Source organism: Rhododendron vialii, chromosome 7a, assembly GCF_030253575.1.
Source record: "Rhododendron vialii isolate Sample 1 chromosome 7a, ASM3025357v1".
Classification (NCBI taxonomy): domain Eukaryota; kingdom Viridiplantae; phylum Streptophyta; class Magnoliopsida; order Ericales; family Ericaceae; genus Rhododendron; species Rhododendron vialii.
In genome coordinates, this window is record NC_080563.1 from 3579753 (window position 1) to 3601561 (window position 21809).

Sequence of the window (21809 nt, forward strand, 5' to 3'; positions counted from 1 at the left end):
TTCAAAACACAATCACTTCAGCTAAAAAAGTGAAATGGTGGCAAGTTTGTGATTGAGTTTACCGGATTTACATTGAGAAATTCACTTGGGATTTCCAAAACCACCATCCTTTGGGTACGATTTTCTATTTATTATTCTCATCTCTCTATCTATCTCTCTTCACTTAATATCCGAAAAATCTCCCTCAAAACCCTTACCAAACCTCCTCGTCAATAGCACAGGGCTTTATTATCCATTGTTTTGTAGGATTCAATATCCACCCAAAATTGAATCTCACTTTTAATTATTGCATTTATAATAACTATAAAATGATTAATAAAAACTTTCACCGTTTAAAAAAAAATGCAGAGGGTGTTCCACTTTTGTGGAAAAGTAATTTAAAAAAAAAATGCAATTTCAAGCTCAAAAATCATGTGTTTACGCAAATAATTTTTCTAGCAATATGGATCTTGTTTGATAGATCTCCGATCTTTTAAACGATACAAAAAAAATTGAAAAAATATTTTTCATTTTCATTATAATTGAGTTTGAAATTACATTCTTTTTCCAAATAGTTTTTTTTTTAGAAAGTGGAACACCAAAATAAGAAAGATTTTACTCTCAAAATTGGGTAGTTGAAAACTTGGAATGGAAATTTTGATCCTAAGATAAATAGGGCATGTTTGAGTGACTGACGAAGGGTAAATGCGGAGACCTACTAAATTCAATTGCGGTACGAGCAGATCCGCCTGCTATAGTTCTATTGTAAAGTGGTCTTTAGCGACAAATAAATAGGAAAATGATTTTGCCACACTTTTTTTTTGTTAACGTCACTCCCCTGTAAGTGTATTTTACCAAAAATATACTTGCAAGGGATTGACGTTAACAATAAGAGAGTGACAAAATCAGCAGCCAATAAATCAAAGTGCAAGAACACACGAGAATTTTTACACTTGGTTCCGGTAAATTTGGTTAGGCAAATGATTTTGGCACTACACTTTTTTATGATGACACGTACTCCAAAATTTGTCTTTTAATATAAAAATTATACATAACAAGGCACATTCAAAGACCAATTTTAAAGGGTCATCATAAAAAAGTAGAGTGCTAAAATCATTTTCCATTTGGTTAAACACCAACATATCGTACTACTAACTTGCCAGTTGCCACTAATAACTACTACTTACAGTCAAACATAAGTTGAGCTAGTAAAAAATAGTAAGTGCTGGAGATACACTCCTACTTATAGAAAATTACCGAGAGAAAAAGAACTCCCACAAGAGGTAAAAATAAAAATAATTAACCACCACTGTACAAAAATGTTAGGTAGAAGAAAGGACGACAAATTCTGTAGGGCGCCGCGTGGCCTATCAGAACAAATGAAGGGCTGTCAGGGAGTTGCATATGGAAGGGAAAATTTTTCAGTGCCGAGTGGATACCACATGGTGTCCGCTTGGCGTATCCGAGTCGTTCATTGCGTTTTTGGACGATTTAAATTTGGAGAGAGAAAGTGTTGGCCTGTTGAGGTGAGAGGGTTTTAATCCGAACCATCAAAAATTGTGTTGGACAACCCGAATGTGCCGAGCGGGTATCATGTGGGATATACCCACCCGGTACTGAAAAATTTCTCATACAGAAGATTCGGCAAAAGCTTATTCATGCCCATGTCAAATTTGGTAACAAAAATAGCTTTTTAGAGCATCTCCAATAGCCTCACTACAATTCTAGCTTGATTGGTTAGGAAAAGAGGAATTTTCTCCTTTGGCTAGGCATCAAATAAGAGCACTACCCGACAGCCTAATCAATTTACATGCCAAAACCAAATCTGAGTCTGACCACTGAACTTCGCCGGAGTCCCAAACTGAGTAAACCAGATATGACCGGAGTCCCAAAACCCTAAACAAGATCCGGAGACCCTAAACCCTAAATGAGATCTTGCCGAGTCCCAAAACCCTAAAAGAGATCTCGCCGGAGTCCCACATGGAGTAAACTGAACCCTAGTTCGACGGTGACCTCTCCATACCAAAACGGAGTAAATGAGATCTCACCGGAGTAAACTCAGTACATATACGACGGAAATAACTCACCGGAGTAAACTACATCTCAGTCGTCGGAGTAAATGGCCGGAGTATACGAGATCTGAGTCGTCGAAGTGACTAGCCGGAATAAACGATCGTCGGAGAGGACAAGCGAGGGTGTGGCGAGGTGTTGTATCTCGTTGGGCGTGGCGAGGTCTTCAAGCGAGGGGATAAACTGGCGAGCTTCTGACGAGGCTGCTAGAAACCAGAAAATGGCAGATCAGCTCGCGTCTTTAACCTCGCCGGAGCTTACGTGAGTCTATTGGAGATGCTCTTGCTACTACTAATTTGATAAGTACTGTAATTTCTAAAGCAACTTTGGCTTACCCGTGGAGAACACCAACTTTGCTACATACTACATTTTTCTCATTTCTTTTACCCTAACAATGGCTCTTGTGAAAAGTTTATACAAAAAGGGCAGAGTCTGAGAGAGTTTAAAGCCAAATTCACTGCTCAATTTCAAGTTTTAAGGGCATGGCCACACCAATACCCAGCCAAACTATATGGTGAACAGTGCATTTTTTTTTTTGGGGGTTTGGCTACCCATCTTTCTTTTGAACACCCCAACAACACTAGTCATTTTTACCAATCATCTCTATTAAAAAATAATACTGTAATAATTTCCCTGCCTTTCCCTTATTTTTGTTTACTCCTTTTTCATTAGAACTGTGCAAACTTCAACAAACGATGGCTGGCCATTAGGGGTGTAAACGAGCCGAATCGAACCGAATATCGGCATGTTTGAGCTCGGCTCGATCAGAATTCGTCTGGCTCGAGCTCGGCTCGAGTTCGAATCGAGCCGGAAAAGTTCGGCTCGGGCTTGGCTCGACGAACATGTACAAAGCTCGAGCTCGGCTCGTTAGTATTCGGTCCGGAATAAACGAGCCGGCTCGGCTCGAATTCGTCAACTTTTTGGCCTTGATATTGAAAAATTGGCTAAATGAGCCGAGTCGAACCGAATATTGGCATATTCGAGCCGAGCAGAACCTATATATTTCGAGTAGAGACAAACCTGTTCGCGAACCTATGTATTGCATGTTCGAGCCGAGCCGAGCCGAACCTATATATTTCGAGCCGAGACAAACCTGTTCGAGCCGAGCCCTGCTAGGTTCAAGCTCGGCTCGTTTATCAAACGAGCCGAAAAATTGAGCTCGAACTCGGCTCGTTTATCATTCGAACCGAGCCGAACTCGCGAGCTGCTCAGCTCATTTACAGCCCTACTGGCCATTATACTCCAGCTATTAATTCTCCAATTCCGACGGCCAAAACTTAAAGGGAACATTAATTTGTGAAACAATCAGATCCAAATGTAACTAGTACTGCCATGAAACAGTTCCACCGCCCTCTGTCCCTCAGCAAATGAGGCGAGGTACTGTTCGTTGGGCCTAATTACCGAGCTTCAATTGGAGGGCTCATTTTGTGGTTTGGCCTTGGCTAAAAATGTAATTTACCTAGACTGTTGGGCTTGCCCAAGGAAAGGATTAAGAGAAGATTCGAATCTGGTCCACTTTTGTCTTTTTATCACTTGTAATTTTTATTCCACTCCAACCATCCAAAAGTTCCTACGTAGAAAGCCCTTGAGGCCACGCAAGCAAGAACCCACTAAACTGGCATTTTAAATTGTTTGTTCCGAATTTTGTATAGTGTTATTCATGTAGTTTGGTCAATTCTTTTGGTTTCTTAAGGCCTTACAAGAAAAATGCATGAAATAGAATTGGGCAGAAATCAACGTAATAAGTCTACTTAGCATGGGGTTAAAAGGTCCAGTTCAGTTTGATTGGGTCCCATCTAGTCCAGTTTTTTTTACTTCATGAGCCTATCTCGGGCCCACAACAATGATTAAAACCATGCATTTTGTGGACCTTGTCGAAAACTACAACTGCGCAAAAACATCATGTCGATCAAATACCAATCAATACCTAAGACTAGCATATCTTTCTTTGAAAAAATGCACAATGCACACTAGATTGGACCCATTTGTTCAAGACAAATTTGTCTGATCATTTTCCTACAGATGATATTTTGCACGGTTGAAGTCCTCAACGGGCTTGGCAAAATGAACAGTTTCGATCAATGTAGTGCTCGAGGTCGGCCCATAAAATCAAAAACTAGACCGGACTAGAAGCGAAGGAGTTGGTCTAGTAGTTGAGCACTAATTCTTGAGCTCATGAAGTCGGAGGCTTAATCTCCCGTCCCTCTGCCACAAAACCTGTTTGTTTTAGGTCTCAAAACTAATGCGCAGTCCTCAATAAATTTTCTCCATCTCGCTCTCTAAAAAATCTCCCTCAAAATCCAAACCGAACGGAATAACTTTCACAATAAAAGCAGGACAAGCCAAGAACATTTCCGCATTACGAATCCTATTTCCTATGCAATGTCAACATCTCATTATGCAAGAAATGCCAGTTTATAAGTACTCACAGATGTATGGTGGAAATTATGAACCATTTCCTCTAGACCTTAAGACAAGTTCTACGATCATCTGTATCCACAGATTCTAATGTCCAAAAAATGTCCTCGTTTCGTCATGATATGTTACTTCCACGAAAATAGCAGAACACGCCAAAGGACATTTTATGCATTGTGATGGCTATTTCCCATGCCTTGTCAACATCTGATAACTCTTGACTACAGGTTGATATTTCACGACTTTAAATGGTGTTTACCATCCGATTAATTGATTCAAGCATGAAGCATAATATGTAGACTTCCGTAAAAAGGTCCAATCATCAGTTTTACAGAGAAAAACACAACACCAACTTTAAGCGACGACAATTAATATGAAACACCGAAACAAGAGATAACAATGGATATAAGATGTTTAAGAGGTCGTTACAATTGTCTTCATTGATAACTCACTCAGTTTCTATAGATACAACTTTTTCACAGATGAGGCTTACCTTACCTGGAGAATCTCTCCATTTCCCTGAAGCTTCCTAAGTCACTGTCTCTAGAGCATACCCAATTGGCCCCTCTCCTGAGTCGAGAATCCCTCGAGTGCCTCTACCTGAAAAGGACACGAATGAATATGCTTCTCAAAGTAAGGGCTCGGTGAGTCGGTGACACAAACCAAATAGTTCCCCATCACTAGTCTTTCAAATCCACAGAGCGCTCGGAATTTAAGTGATCTCACCTATTCAGAATCAAGAAAACCAACAGAACAAAAACTGCAATTTCTCTAGTTCTAAGCATCCCATGTATTGATTTGTTTACACATAAGCATATATCAAGTCTAGCTTAAAATAGGACCAACATTCATTCCCTCTAGTATTCATTGAACAGTCTAGCTTAACCGTTTCACCCATGTGAGTTTCAGAGAAGGGACCACAAGGAAACAAGACAAAGGAATTAGAAATTGGGTACGACCATTTGAGCAGTTACCGCTAAACTCCAAAGATTATAAAGGAAGTCTGAAAGTAACGTGGTACATGAATCTATGATTATCCTTCTGGTAAAATGTTTGAACAGGAAAGAAGCAAACTAAGTGAAGGAAAGGAGAGGAGAACAAACCAGACCAAATGCTAGCATTTGTGGTCACGAAACCAGTTGTCAGATATGTTGAGCAGGAGGCAGCAGCACCCCCACAGAACATAACCATAAGGACAGGGTTTAACAAATGTACTTAATAAATCAGTGTTTGGACATAGCTGTCACCATGGAAGAACATGTAATGTTAGGACATTCTAGTTGCAAAAGAACAAGCCATAGCATGACCAATAAATGCATACACACTGGGGGCTGGACACTACGGATTGAATACTCAGAATTTTACAGAGTTCGCAATGGATCCCTCAAGGATACTTCTTCTTTAGTTTTTAACAGTACTACTCCATAGGAAGGTAGAAATGCAAGTAACGGTCAGAACGGTTACTAACATGTTTGCTGAGGGTACATGCAGATCACTAATCAGAAAGATAGAACAAAATTTCGGAAACACAAGCCCCTCCCAAATAAATATCGTCAAATAAAATAACCAATAGAGAGATGCGTGCTCGCAAATAATTGCTGCAACTAATCCCTCAGGATGCGTATGGATGATGACTTTGTGAACAATTATGGAGGGTCACCGAATGGAAAAGAAAATAGATGAAGATTATATGTGAAGGGGTTATTATTTTTCTGATTTCCTCATTATATTCCTTCGCCTTGGGAAATCCCACCCACAGAAGCACGATCCAACAGATTGAAACTCTCTGAATAGAGAAGTTGCGCAAGAAAATATATCAACTTCTGAACATGTGTTACAAATGAAATGGCATTAGAAAGAGAGCTGTTACAGTTTGATCTTTCTTCCCAGATGGGGGTGGTTATTAATACACACAGATATCGGAGGTAATGCAGAGAAAGAAAATGTACACTGTTTAAGGACTTGCTTAATTTTACAATGACAAGTGAAGACCTTGACTATTACCTCAGAATATATAACCTACTTTGGTTTGTCTGTTAAGGTCACAAGAGATCTGAGAACGCCTGGACTGATCTTGTCAGCAAGAGCACCTTTTTCTGAAATCGAAAAGGATTTCTCCTTAACACAGCTTTGTAGAACCTTCGCATCCACCTCAAGTTTTTCTTGATCTGCATTATATTATGGTCAATATTTAAGCACTCCACATACCACAAAACAGAAAGGAACAAATGCACTTGGAGAAGAATGGAAGTTCAGGTAGGAGTATGGAATAAAAATAAACTGCTCAAGAGGTAAAGCACATAACAACAAATGTCACACAACATTCAACTTCTGACATGACAAGATCTCTGAATGGTAATTAGGTCATTCAGCAATCTAGGAATGGATTTAGAAATTGCTTGGACTCAAAAGAGGCTTAGCATTTGCAAGCTGTTAATGCTGAAGCAGGTTTCCTTCATGGTGACAACATTCTACTCTACTGGCCATTAGTGTAACATGAAAAACCCTTTTAGAAGTGAAGGCATGCATACGAGAAATCGATAAGTGAGAACATTTGAATTCTTTCAGAAGTATCATAAACCCTCTTAAGCATTTGCTAGACATCCTTGTTTACTGTTTTTGAGGAGTAACGAATGACGCCAACTTTGTTTTCTTCCAAATCTTCCAATGTCAAGCAGGACAGTGTGAAAGCAAATAGATTCTTAAGTTCTGCATTCTAGAGGCCAATAAGAGCATAACTTACAGTGAATCTGGAATAAGGAGGCTGCGCAATACATGAGAACAATACTTCTAAATTGTGTTAGTAGTCAAATACTTGGCCAAGAAAAATTTCAACTTAAGATTATGTTTAATGAAAATTTTAACCAACTTGATGTTGAAGGGTTAGCCGACCACTCAAGGGTGGAGTTGCTCCTATTCTCAGTAGAGGAGGCCCTGATCGCGTTAGATGAGCTATGGGTAGACAAAGTCAAGTCAAACTATACTTCATGCCATGAACTAAAAAGTGCACAAATGGCCAAAGCTTTGATACCAACTCTGAGCCTCAACTATCAACATCAAGCACAACATGAAGAGAGAAATTATAGTTGTAAGTTCAATTGAACTACTGAAAAGTTTTTTTCCTTACTATCTCTCACACTAGTATTGCCGTCATCAATTCCTAGGTTACTACCATTTCCCTGCATAATGCAAATATGTGTCCTCTTGGACATGCTCAAACCATCTTAATCAATTTGCTATGACCTTACTGCGAACAAAAGTTACTTATGTCATCTCAAGATTCATTCATTTCCAAGATTTGTATCCTTCTGTTTCAGGCTTTCAGCAATGCTCAGTTTTTTAGCGTGTAGTTCCTTTCGACTATACTCATCTTTTAAGTATGTAGCTCCGTAACTACCTAGCATTTTGCCTAACCTGATGGCCTCACAATGGTCTCCTAAATTTTCAATCATTTTGATAAATGTGTCAATTACACCAAGCAACCTTCCACATTTAGCGATACTTAAAATTAATGACAAAACATGGTTATCGATCTCTACTTATGGCAAAAAATGTTTATCAATATCTAACTGTCCTCAATCATCGAGCCGAGGCCTGAGGAATTAAAAACCACCTCATATTTTTGGTATCCCTTGAGCTTTCTTTCCAGTTTGGCAAAGGTTATATCTAACATTTTAAGCTTCAATCCTACCAATTTCATACTCCATTAACGCTAGAGCTTCCCCGCACTCAAATACTGCTTCTATCAGGTAGATATCTGGTATTTTGAGCATCTTTTTACTTTCAAGCATTAAAAGTTTCAAGAGAAAAGTGGATCAACAGGAAACCTTTATCCAAAATGGCATGAGCTGCATGAAATGGAATCCTAGCAAAGACATCAGTTCCAGGGAACATCATCCATGTTTTCTCTGTTGAGTCATGATTGCCACAAGTTGTGCACACCTCCTTCACCAGGGGCCTTGATGCGGACCCCTCAATCTCCTTCATTATTGACTCAAAAGGCGAAGGGATACTGGTTCTGGTCGTCCGAGACCTCTTCCTCAGAGCTGTCAGCGCTTCCCTATTCCCATTCCTCACTCTATCATTTTCAACCAACTGCATTCACAGTTGTTACGGTAACTAACTGCTGATTTTAAGCAGAAAATGAATTAATGTCATGTTAAATTTGCACTTGAATTACCTGGTGTCTGGCCAGTAGAAGATTTTCAGCTTCAATTTCGAGCTCAATTAAACTTTCTAGGAATTGCTCATCCATTTGATTCATTTACAACTTACAACTGCACGGTCAAAGAAATAAGGTTTCATGGTTGAAGTCTTATGTCACATGTAGTATGTAGTTACTACTAAAAGCCCAAAATGCTAAGGAGAACAAAAATGTATCTCTACATGTATATTATACTGTATCTCTGCATGTCTTTGGGGCAATTTAACGAACAGGTGGAAGCCGCTGACAAAAATAAAAACGTGCAAGGCTACGGGGTACGGCCATGGAGGAAAAAAATGAACTTAAAGCCTTATTGCCTGATAACTCACCGGAACACGGACTTAGTGGAGGACACAGGAATTCTATACAACGGGGCAACTATTATTCACAATCTTATACAAAAATTTGCAATCAACCACAATAATATAACACTAGGGTCAAACATTGACCCTATATGCTTCCAAAAGTTCATAAATATTGACATTCTTCCTGCACAGATTGTTACTAGTGTTTTTTTCTTATACTAGATTCTCGTTCTAAAAGCCACCTCAATAACAATCCTGTGTTGTGGTATAGTATCTCATAATGCCTCTCTCTCTCACCAAACTTTATTTTCATGGTGAGCTGTTCTAGCAAGCAAGACTGGTGCTTCTTTCTTTTTTTTCCTGGTCTCTTTATTTCGTTCTTTTTTCTTTTCAGCATTTGGTGAATGACCCCACCGATCACTACTTAGCTGCAGTGTACACAGCCATCAGATGCATCAACGACCCAAAAAAGTAGTATGAAGAGGTAAGTAGTATGCTTCCTGCACAGAACTAAGAATGACATGTCCCCACGGAAACATTGGATACAATTGATGCTGAATTTGCCTTCTCTTGCAATTTAAGGAACCAATTGCAGTCTAAAATGAGGAACCAAAAAACTGCAATTGGTTCCTTGAGTTGGATTTTCCTGACAACTCTTTGATGCATACTTTCGTGGCTCACATTGAAATTTGACAACATTTAAGGAACCAAAATAGGTCTTTTGAAACGAAAAGGGAGAGGAAATATCTATATGTTTTCATTAAAACTTCTAAAAGTTTGGCTTCGAAGATATCTGGTATTGGTGACTAGTTGAAATTGTTGAATATGGTCTTATCTCCAATGCTAATTTTGTTCGTGCAACTCTTAAACTATAGCCACTTACTAAGTATTTAACGGAACTCCGAACTCGTGCCCTCTTTCTCAAAACTTCGGTCCTTGAAGCAGTTTTTTAGACACAATTTCAGATCATGTTTGAGCATAGTGCCAAAAAGACTAGCATTGGTACAGGAATCTATAGTCAAATTACTAAACAAGTGGGATGCCACAAAGATTCACTTTTAGAACTACAGAGCAACAACAGAAGCCCTAATTTGTACCACAGAGCTACAACAGAAGCCCTAATTTCCTAGGTCCATAGCCCTAATTCCACCACTTAACAAAGCCAAGAATAAACCCTCTGGAAGAAAGCAAGTAAACAAAAAAAACATAAATTGGGATTGCAAAACATTTACAAACGCATTACCCCAAAATCCAAAACAGTAACCTCCAACTTCATTGCATCAAAGTTTTTTTTATTTTTTATTTATCGGCTTCATTGCATCAAAGATTGCAAACAAAAATAAACATTCACACGAAGAGGGGAGAAAAAAATAGAACAAACAAACAATAATGGTTCCGTCTTTTGAGTCAAAGCCCTAGAAATCGAAGCACAGTTGAGAAACAAGGACAATACCTGCCTCATACACAGCGCTCCATTACGCAATAGCTCCGACCCAGGAGGCGTTACGTACGTCGAGTAAAATCGGCAGTTAAAAACCCTGCATAAGTCAAGAACTTGTTTCTTCGTGTTTCTGCCATTACAGTTCGAAATCAAGGGTTCCGGTTTCTGCTACTCGTACGGAACGAGAGAGAGAAATCAAGGGTTCCGGTTTCTGCTACTCGTACGGAACGAGAGAGAGAGAGAGAGAGATGTACCTTTTTCTTCTTCGAACTTCTCTTCTTCTTCTCCAGATATTCGTTCGTCTTCGTCGTTCGACCAGAACCAAAAAACTTTAAACACTTACCGTATTTATAACTAGCGTGGTACTCGTTTTATGCACGTGACCAAAAAATTACATTGGTATTTTTTCGTTTCGGTGTATCAAACGGGCAAACCGCTAATTAATAGAAAATATAATTTTAAAAAAAACTAATGTCAATTTTGTTGGTTTCATACATCGAACGGGTACATCACTAATTGATAGAAAAATATAATTAAAGGAAAAAAAAACATAGGATAAAAAATAAAGTTTGATTTTTGGAATTTAGAAGTCTCGTGGTGTTCAAATTAACAAGCAATTAAGATAAATAAAACAAATACTAAAAAAAGTATTGATTTTTTTATCATTCTTTATGTCAATAAAATGAAATTGTAAATTTTCCTAAAAGCTCTCCCTTCCTCTCTCTCTCTCACACACACATTCTCCCTCTCCCCACATCCTCCCTCCCTCTCATTCTCTCTCCCAATTTTAAAAAATAAAAATTCTAAGAAATTAGTATTGGAGGTTTGGAGGCTTGTGTGACTGAACTACATTTGCATATGATATAGATAGAATAGAATAGAATAGATAGATAGATTTACTTTCTCTGGTCCGAATTTTGGTAGGAGTATTTTAATTTAATAAGTAACACTTTCTACTGTGCTAAAAACATTGTTCTCTTAAAAAAGTAATTGACAAAAAAGGATAAGTTTTCTCTCAATAAATTAGGACGAGGGAGCAATATTTCTTATGTGCATGTGAATCTTGTTTCGTAGCTCTCAATTAGTCATGCTTAATAATTTTTCCAAAATTATATACATAAACAAAAAATATTAACGATGATTTCGTTAGGAGCACATATGTCGGAATTGGTCCAACAAACGTGCATTTTATTGGGCAAAAACATTATTTTTGAAGTTATGTTAAAATATTTTCATGAATTAAAACTGCTCCGTCTCATAGCAAGCTTAAGGATGTGTTTGGCATTCACTCCCAATATCAAATTTCATCTCCTCTGGTTAGTTTTCAGAGAACAAAGTTGGAACTCTTCTCCCTTCAATGGTAACTGGTAAGGAGAGCTAAATACTCTTTTGTCTCATATTTCCTTCCCTTTTTCTTTCTTCTTCCATTCTTTATTTTCTTTGCTGAGCTAATAATAAGTACTTTTTTCCTTTGAAAACAAAAAAGGAAAAGCCAAAATGGAGTTAATACAATTCACCTTCACTTTCTTTCCCTTCCATCTTCTTTTCTGTTTCTTTCTTTCCACAATTTCCGAAATCAAGAATAAGCAAAAGCAAACAGGAAAAAATATAGAGTGTTATTGTTCATACACACTGGTCCAAACCAACCAGCTAATTTAATTTAAGCTTCTTTCTTTCTATTTTTTTCCCGCCGGACAATAATAAGCAGAATATTAGAGCATCCACGGTGAAATAAGCAAAATAAAAGGTTGCTAAAGTTAGCAATGGTTGTTCAAAAAAGTGCTTACATTAGAATAACCAAACTTAACAACATCTTAATAACTCATCAAATTTTGGCTTTTGAATAATAAAAACTTGCAACCTTTTGCCATAACCAAATTTTGTGATCCTTACATTTTCTCAATCAACTACACCCATCATTACACAAAAATCTTCTTTCTCTCTCTCCAATGTTTTCAAAAAATAATTATCAAAAACTATTCTTACTATTCTTTTTAGAAACTTTTTCTAAAAAAAAATAAAAAAACCGTCTTTATATGAACTTTTTTTTTCTTTTTTTTTATAAAAACTGTTTCTTCAATTTTTTTAAAGCTAGTTTTAAAAAAAAAAATTGTATTTACACAATTGTTTTTTTACACATTTTTTTTTCATAAACTATTTTTTTATCCAACTATTTTTAACTTAAAATGTTCTTTTTCTTCCAAAAACTGTTTAATAAACTGTTTTTTTTCAAGAACAAATTTTTTTTTTTTTTTATAAAAACTGTTTTTGATATAAACTAGTTTTTCAAAAGATTTATGTGAAATGAAGAGGAAAAGTTTGGAGAAAACTCAGGGAAGGAAGCAATGGTCCCATTGGTTTTGATTATGAGGAAAAAATAACCAATGTGAGACTTGACATTGCTAACTTTAGCAACCTCTAAATGGATAATCAAAATCTAATGTGACATGTTTTGATTATTCACTTTTGCTTATTCCATTGCGGATGGGGTTAGTAGTTATACAAGTTACAACATGAGTCAAACATCTCTTCCATGAGATCTCGAACTAAGAGCATGTTTCTCGAAAGGCGAGGAATGAACAAACTCGTGTGTTCCACTACTAAAATAAGTACTTATTTGAATTATTTTTTGAATTAAAAGTGATGTATTACGAAAGAATGACCAGTTTTATAAACGAAAAATAAATACTTAAATTAAAAAATAAGAACTTTAGCGGAAGGACTCCCTTTTCCCCCTTTTCACCCGACACAATGAGCTCACTGTTGATTGATAAATGAAGAGGCCAATGATTTCTCTCCCATTAGCTCTATTGCTATGGCATCCATCTTCATTCTTGAAAACTCATCGATCTTTAAGTCCTGCCGGGTAGATAGGCTGGAGAGGTATCTAAAAGAAGAGGAAACACGACGGAGAAAAGGAAACTGACTGGATAAACAGGCATAGGTTCAATGATTCAATCCAACAATCCTAACTTATTGAAATTGCAATTCGACGGTTGGAGAGGTGCTCATGTTTAAATGGGTAGACAAAAAACCAATCTGTTATTAGTTTAAGGAGTGGTTTGGCAAAATAAGAAAAATGTTTTTTTTTTGTGTCTTTATTAAAAAAAAATAGCATTTTTTAGTTTTTCATCGATTTTTTTAGAATTATTGCTTTTTCATTACGAGAGAAATCTAAAAAGTAAAAAATTACGATCAAAACCTAAAATTTTTAAATAAAGAAGAAAGAATTGTTCGTGCCACATATATTTACTCTTGGCCGCCGCGAATTACACCTGACCGCGTATATTTACTCTTGGCCGCCACGAATTACACCTGGCTAACTATAATTACTCTTGGCCACCACGAATTACACCTGGTCGCGTATATTTACTCTTGACCACCACAAATTACACTTGTCCGCCTATAATTATTTTTGGCCGCCACGAATTACACTTGATGAGGTTTCTATCCAAAACCTCATCACATGCTTCCATGCTATCCTAAATTATAGACCTAGACCTACACCAAACCAGGGACAACATCCCTCAAAATGAGGAAGAGACATGTGCCGAGAAAAAGAAAAGATTGGATTTGGTTTGTTCTCTTGCATCATACACCGCTATAATATGAAGCCCTGTAAGCCTAGAAGTGGAGAGCAAGAAAAATAGAGAGAGGTGTAATTATAGCATCACATGCTATATTTTTCCCCTTTGCTTTGGGCTCACGCATGTAGTGTAGAGAGAGAGATTGAATCGGCTGGAGAGAGAGGAGGGGAGAGCTCCCTTGCCTATAAATACCAACACCACCGACCATTTCATCACACCTCATCTTCATCCCATTTGTTCTTGTTCTTGAGAGAAAGAAACAGAGAGAGTAAATTCGGCTGTAAAAAAAAAGAAAAAAAAGAAAAAGAATTAAAGTTCAAGCCCACCCCATATTGTCACCTTTCCGCCACCACTCAAAACCACCATTCGATCTTTCAATTTCAAAATTATAAAAGTTGTTCGGGTTTGTAGTAAAAAGAAAACTATTTTTCTTTTTATCAAATTCCAACCGAGGCGACGTCACTTTCGTCATTTTTCGACCAGGCGAATCCGTAACCCGCTACTGCCAAGAAGAACGGTAGAAACCTCCTATCTACTCACCTAAATATAGTAGTGTTACGTGATCATGTGATTTTTTTAAAAAAAAGTATTGTTATACGAGGTAGAGTTTTATATTACAGTAGATTAATTGGAATGTTGGCTCGAAAAGATTAAAAATGTGGATTTCTAATAACTGAAAGCGTGACTGGAAATTTTTAGCTGTGCCGTTACAGATGTTAAAAGGAAATAGAAAAGCATGTGTTATTATTATTAAAATCAAAACTCTAGACTTAACTGTTACTACATGGTGAAATCCATAATGTTTAAAGTGGAAATGTTCGATTGAATTGATAGGTGATGTTGCTGGAATATTTTTTTAGAGATGCATGAGATTAGATATTTGATGTTTTATCGCATGATTTTAGCAAGCTTTGAAAGAATAATGTGATCGCGAGAAAATGATGCATGTTTACGAGACACGAGAAACGAGACAAAAAAGAGACGAGAAAACGGAATGTGAAAAGATTGATAATTGTGTGAGTATGAGAGCCCGATGGGATCAATAAAGCTGGTCGGCGGAATCATGAGTCGGGTGTGCGTGTGTGAGCATGAGAGCCCGATGGAATCTGAAATGGTTAGCGGAATCATGGCTCGGGTGTGTGTGTATGTGTGTGTGAGCATGAGAGCCCGATGAAATCTGAAATGGTTAGCGGAATCATGGCTCGGGTGTGTATGACCTAGGAGCCCGATGGAATCTGAAAGGATGGTTAGCGGAACTAGTGTCATGTGAAAATGGTGAAAGAGCCAATGAAATGAATAAGACTGAGAACCCGATGGAATCTGAAAAAGACGGTTAGCGGAATCAGTGCTTTTGGGTGGAACAAATTAACCTGGGAGCCCGATGGAATCTGAAAGACGGTTAGCGGAACCAGTGCTCGAGAAAATAAAATGGAAAGTGAAATCGATACTAATAAAATGGTGACACGAATTACGATACACTGCGTTGACTCTGAAAAGACATTGACACTCTTGTTGAATTGTTATTTATATGTTGAACTGTTAAATTTCTGAGTTTTACTTTGCAAAGTTATTTATATTATTTTTGCTAAAGTATGGGACATAGAGATAGGAGTTAGCTATTGAGCTTAATTGCTCACGGTGTTACTTTTTGTGGCTTTGGCATCTTATGCCAGAGTTTAGAGATGTACAGGTTTAGTACTATCCGTCAGAAGAGTATGGTGCTGATCAGAGACTTGCTGAGAAGGAAGAAGGATACGAAAAGTAGATTACCTTAGTGCCCACCTTTATCTATTAAATAGATGTAATTTGAATTTATGGAGTTTGTAATGACCTTATATTCATTTTTATTTAATTAATGTTAAAAAAAATTTAAACTAACGTTCCCAAAAATCGGGGCGTTACAGTCTTTATATGAACTTTTTTTTTTATTATAAAAACTGTTTCTTCAATTTTTTTAAAGCTAGTTTTTAAAAAAAAATTGTATTTACACAATTGTTTTTTTTCACATTTTTTTTTCATAAAATATTTTTTTATCCAACTATTTTTAACTTAAAATGTTCTTTTTCTTCCCAAAACTGTTTAATAAACTGTTTTTTTTCAAGAACAAATTTTTTTTATTATAAAAACTGTTTTTGATATAAACTAGTTTTTCAAAAGATTTATGTGAAATGAAGAGGAAAAGTTTGGAGAAAACTCAGGGAATGAAGCAAAGGTCCCATTGGTTTTGATTATGAGGAAAAAATAACTAATGTGAGACTTGACATTGCTAACTTTAGCAACCTCTAAATAGATAATCAAAATCTGATGTGACATGTTTTGATTATTCACTTTTACTTATTCCACTGCGGATGGGGTTAGTAGTTATACAAGTTACAACATGAGTCAAACATCTCTTCCATGAGATTTCGAACTCAGAGCATGTTTCTGTATTTGAATTATTTTTTGAATTAAAAGTGATGTATTACGAGAGAATGACCAATTTTGTAAACGAAAAATAAATACTTAAATTAAAAAATAAGAACTTTAGCGGAAGGGACTCCCTTTTCCCCCTTTTTCACCCGACACAATGAGCTCACTGTTTATTGATAAATGAAGAGGCCAATGATTTCTCTTCCATTAGCTCTATTGCTATGGCATCCATCTTCATTCTAGAAAACTCATCGATCTTTAAGTCCTGCCGGGTAGATAGGCTGGAGAGGTATCTAAAAGAAGAGGAAACACGATGGAGAAAAGGAAACTGACTGGATAAACAGGCATAGGTTCAATGATTCAATCCAACAATCCTAACTTATTGAAATTGCAATTCGACGGTTGGAGAGGTGCTCATGTTTAAATGGGTAGACAAAAAACCAATCTGTTATTAGTTTAAGGAGTGGTTTGGCAAAATAAGAAAATGTGTTTTTTTGTGTGTCTTTATTCAAAAAAAATTTAGCATTTTTTAGTTTTTCGTCGATTTTTTTAGAATTATTGCTTTTTCGTTACGAGAGAAATTTAAAAAGTAAAAAATTACGATCAAAACCTAAATTTTTTAAATAAAGAAGAAAGAACTGTTCGTGCCACATATATTTACTCTTGGCCACCGCGAATTACACCTGGCCGCGTATATTTACTTTTGGTCGCCATGAATTACACTTGGCCGCGTATAATTACTCTTGGCCGTCACGAATTACAGCTGGCCGCGTATATTTACTCTTGGCCGCCACGAATTACACCTGGCTAACTATAATTACTCTTAGCCACCACGAATTACACCTGGTCGCGTATATTTACTCTTGACCACCACAAATTACACTTGTCCACCTATAATTATTCTTGGCCGCCACGAATTACACGTGGCCGTGTATATTTACTCTTAGCTGCCACGAATTACATCTGGCCACTTATAATTACTCTTGGTCGCCACGAATTACACCTGGCTACATATAATTACTTTTGACCGCCACAAATTACACCTGGAGTACTTTTTATTGAGCTAAAAATATTGTTCAAATTAAAAAGTGATTGGCAAAAAGTGTTGAATTTATTCTTTATTCGTACTTTTTGAAATAAAGTAAATGCAATGATGATGTTTTGATTCTTTTCAACGGTAAAAAGAGAAGAAGAAAAAAAGACAAATGCAATAATAATGTTTCCTCAATAAGTTAAAATTTTTAAAAGAAATCAATAAATTAGAACGGAGGGAGCAATATTTTCCCTATTTCTTATATGCATAAGCATCTTATTTCATAGCTCTTAACTAATTTTACTGAATAATTTTTTCAAAATTATATCTATAACAATTTTGAAATATTAACGATCATTTTGTTAGGAGCACATATGTCAAAATTGATCCAACAAAACGTGCATTTTATTGGGGAAAAAAACTTTATTTTTGAAGTTATGTTAAAATCTTTTTCATGAATTAAAACTGCACCGTCTCATAGCAAGCTTAAGATGTGTTTGGCATTTACTCACAATATCAAATTCCATCTCCTCTGGTTAGTTTTCAGAGAACAAAGTTGAACTCTTATCCCTTCAATTTTAAGGAGAGCTAAATACTCTTTCGTCTCATATTTCCTTCCCTTTTTTCTTTCTTCTTCCATTCTTTATTTTCTTTGTTGAGCTAATAATAAATAGTAATTATTTTCTTTCTTTTTTCTTTAAAAACAAAAAAAGAAAAGCCAAATTTCCCTCAATTTCTGTTTCTTTTTGTGCACAACCAAACAAAAGAAAATGGAGTTTTACAATTCACCGTCACTTTCTTTCCCTTCCATCTTCTTTTTTGTTTCTTTCTTTCCACAATCTCCGACATCAAGAAAAAGCAAAAGCAAACATGAAAAAAATTCATCACAGAACTAGTTCACCCAACAACACAAAATCTTCCTACTTCTGTGCAAAATCAGAAGTTTTTTTTCTGCTGCATTTTGTGTTTTGAGTCCCCCTTTTTCCCCTTTTTCTCCCAACACAATGAGCTCACTGTTGATTGATAAATGAATAGGCCAAGGATTTCTCTTCCATTAGCTCTATTGCAGTGGCATCCATCTTCGTTCTTGAAAACTCATCGATCTTAAGCCCTGCCATTGTCGATCTTGAAAATTTTATGCAGAATCAATGGAGACTACTAGAATTTCAGCTGCGTGCGTAATTTTGAAGAACTTTAGCTACATCCAAGATCCAAACACAGCCACGAAGAGTCAAGAATTTGGATATAGAAAGGAAATTACCTTGCACAATTGACCAATTTCCATTCTGGCAAGTAATGGGAAAAGAGTAGAAAAGGCTGGGTTGGATACCATAAGACCCATCAGAGAACACTCCCATGGAAACCCATGTTCCCTAAAGGAAAATCAATGGAAAGAGCAAGAAAAACAAATTGAATCAAATGAGTGGATATATGAAGGAAAAATAAAAAACACCGCATTGTCAATTGGAGATGAAAAAGTTCGGTTAGGGGGGTTAACCTTGGGAGTTCCAAGAAGCCAATCACGTATATGATCACAAGCTGCACTTGCTGCAGATAATGCACTTGACAGCTTCCTTACTTTGAGGATGACATCACCACGTTGTTGAACTGTGGTGATAAACTCATTTTGTAACCTAGCATGATGATCCAAAATTGAAGATTAACAATTTCTCTAGGGAAAAAATATTTATAATGTAGTTATTTCCTCCGCAAATATGGTTACGTCCAGTGGCTCCAGCCATACCAATTCGCAAACTATTTCTTGCCCTACAACGGAATTAACTAGGAAAAATTCTATACTCAATGCAGATTTTGCCAGATTTCAGTGTATGAAATCTCTAAATGTTTTCCGTAGTATTACTCAGCATATAAGAAATTAAAACAAACAATGAACTCTCCTACCAATGATGATCTCCAATTAGTTCTCCTGCAGACTTTTCTCCACTGGTGGTTGTAATAGTTGCATGACTTGCATCTGGGTATTGGGTAGAGGAGTGGTTTCCCCATACGATAACATTCTTCACATCATTAATGTGAACATTTAGCCGCTCCGCAATTTGGCCCAAAGCTCTATTGTGATCAAGCCGCGTAAGGCATGTGATGTTTTTCTCTGGGATCGAAGGAGCGAATTCTTTGAAAATGACTGCGTTGGTGTTTGCTGGGTTGGCGACTACTAGGACCTATAAGGACAACAGCACATGGATCAAATTATGACTTATATTTCAGGTCAGAAGTGAAGAATGTGTAAAAGTTTTCAAGATCATGAGATTATTTGAACCCGAAGAAGAATTATCTTCGAATGTTATCACTAAGAAGATAACAGTTCCGCATTTCAAAGTCAGATAAACTGACAACATGCACAATTGCACATACAAGCAGGAAACTGAAAAAACATTAACAAGCACTTTTAAAAGATTACCGCCAAAGGTAAAGAGTACATTAATACCGCAGTAAGGGATACAAACGAATTCTCTTTGACGGAAATCACTCCTAGCTATGAAGAAAAAACGCGAATGGTGCTAGTAAAACAAAATCAAGGCACTCTGGTAAATCCATTTGTTCTTGCAAGAAACTCCTTTCCATTGAGAAAGGTCACATATTGAGGAGTCCCTTTCCAATAAAAAGTTTTACTATATCAATCATGTGGACAAGACCAATGTGTTAAATGACCTCTATTGCCAAAGCCATTTTTTCTGCCTGCCAAATCTTTCTTTGGCCATCTCATGACTTTGCAAATTTTGAGATAAACTTGGCAAAACTATTTTGCCACATCACCTAGAATAGCTGTAATCTAGAGTCCTGATTTAGAATTTAGACCGGTAGTGTGCCAAAAAACAAGGCTTGGCACGCATAATTGCTAAAAAATGGGAAATCAAATTCCATCTGGCGAAAAAAAAAAAAAACCTTTGGCTATGCCATTATGGCTAAAACCATTGGAGATGCTCTAATGGAGCATATGTTTGACTAACATATACTTGGCTATTGAAGAATATTGGTAGCCTTGAACGAATCTCCAGACTCAAAAGCCTCCAAGATGTAACAAAAACTCATGTATATATGTGGGTTCAATGTTCATAGACATGTACGGAGGATTCATGTGTGGATTCAATTAAGAAACTGTTTAACAATAAAGTCTCACCCTGCAATTAGGAGCAGCATGCTCCCCCAAGGCTGAAGCATGAGCCCTGTATATAGGAAAATTTTTGGGCAACACATCTTTTCTCATCATTCCTTCTTTGCAAGGGAATCCACCGACCATAACCGCAATGTTGACACTTTTACAAGCCTTGGCAGCATCCGTTGTGGCAACAATACCTGTTGCGCACGGTTTCCAACAAAATCCATAAAAGTTTTAGCAACAACACTAATTTGATTTCTATCCCGATATCCTTCGGAATCGAAACAGCACACCTTTGAGAAGTGGAAAAGCAGCATCAATTAGCTCCATTTTCACCCCTTTTAAAGCCCCGGCAGCTGGTTCGATGTCTAGCATGTGCAGAATTATAGGTTGATCTGGGCCTAACATGATTCCTCTAGCAATCATCGGCACAAGAGCATATCCTATTTGGCCTGGCAGAACAAACATCAATTAAATAAAGTAAAGGATTAGCAAATGCAGCAATTGAGTTAATCTCCTTTCAATTTTAATTATGCACAATTGTATTTGCAACATAGTTGTTTTCATGGATATCCAGTTAGCAAATGTAATCCCCCCTTACTCTATATTTGACTGATTCATGAATCTCAAAGGGTTGACCCGGTGGTAAAGTCTTGAAACTTAGGGGTTCATTATGTCATCTCAAGTTTGAAGCGCTATTAACTCTCATGAGTGAGTTCCCACAGAACTCTGTCTCAACTTTAAATGGCCTCCTGGACCGTGCAATTGATAAAGATTTAATCGAGATGCACATAAGCTGGCTCGAACACCGAGTCATCAAAAAATAATATCTGAAAGATGTATGAAATTCGACCATTGGGCCTTGCGGACCAACTTTTACAAGAATATTCAAGTGGATGCATGAGATCCTTGGAGTGTTTCGTTGGAGATCGAATTGCAAGTTTTTTATCATTTGGATGACCAATTCAGTAATTAGATAATCTATACATACCAAATAGATATATGGTTGCGGAAATGCATGCACACACGCCCACACACACACAGAGAGAGAGAGAGAGAGAGAGAGAGAGAGAGAGTACCAGCGGCGCCAGTGACGAGAACCCTAACTGGAGCTTTAGCCATTTTTAGAGCTTAACGTGCGTTGGTGATGGGCGAGAGAGAGATGATGAGAAAATGTAACGACAACTCTATTGGGTGAGAGAGACAGAGTTGTGCTCTTTTATAAGCCGAAACTTTCTGAAGATTCTA

General features: G+C 37.0%; 2 protein-coding genes across 6 annotated transcripts; both read right to left on the reverse strand.

The window, feature by feature from the left end:
* Positions 1–4838: 4838 nt before the first annotated feature.
* On the reverse strand, positions 4839–10720 carry LOC131331766 (uncharacterized). Of its 5 annotated transcripts, none has more exons than XM_058365679.1 (5): positions 10427–10720; positions 8645–8741; positions 8292–8559; positions 6469–6632; positions 4839–5064 (listed from the first exon to the last, which is right to left on the reverse strand). In XM_058365679.1, exons 2-4 carry the CDS (start codon positions 8726–8728, stop codon positions 6484–6486), a joined length of 501 nt encoding a protein of 166 aa, XP_058221662.1. In that variant the 5' UTR covers positions 8729–8741; positions 10427–10720; the 3' UTR covers positions 4839–5064; positions 6469–6483. The 5 variants fall into 5 exon arrangements, with proteins under 5 accessions (XP_058221662.1, XP_058221661.1, XP_058221657.1 ...); XM_058365678.1 differs by having other exon boundaries at positions 10431–10601; XM_058365674.1 differs by lacking the exon at positions 4839–5064 and adding an exon at positions 5173–5190 and having other exon boundaries at positions 10427–10601.
* Positions 10721–18400: 7680 nt separating this feature from the next.
* LOC131331767 (malate dehydrogenase-like) lies at positions 18401–21724 on the reverse strand. Its single transcript, XM_058365680.1, has 7 exons — positions 21641–21724; positions 20855–21013; positions 20583–20758; positions 19346–19623; positions 18942–19077; positions 18705–18816; positions 18401–18554 (listed from the first exon to the last, which is right to left on the reverse strand). The coding sequence occupies exons 1-7, from the start codon at positions 21681–21683 to the stop codon at positions 18454–18456; spliced, it is 1005 nt and encodes a 334-aa protein (XP_058221663.1). The 5' UTR covers positions 21684–21724; the 3' UTR covers positions 18401–18453.
* Between the last annotated feature and the right edge of the window lie 85 nt (positions 21725–21809).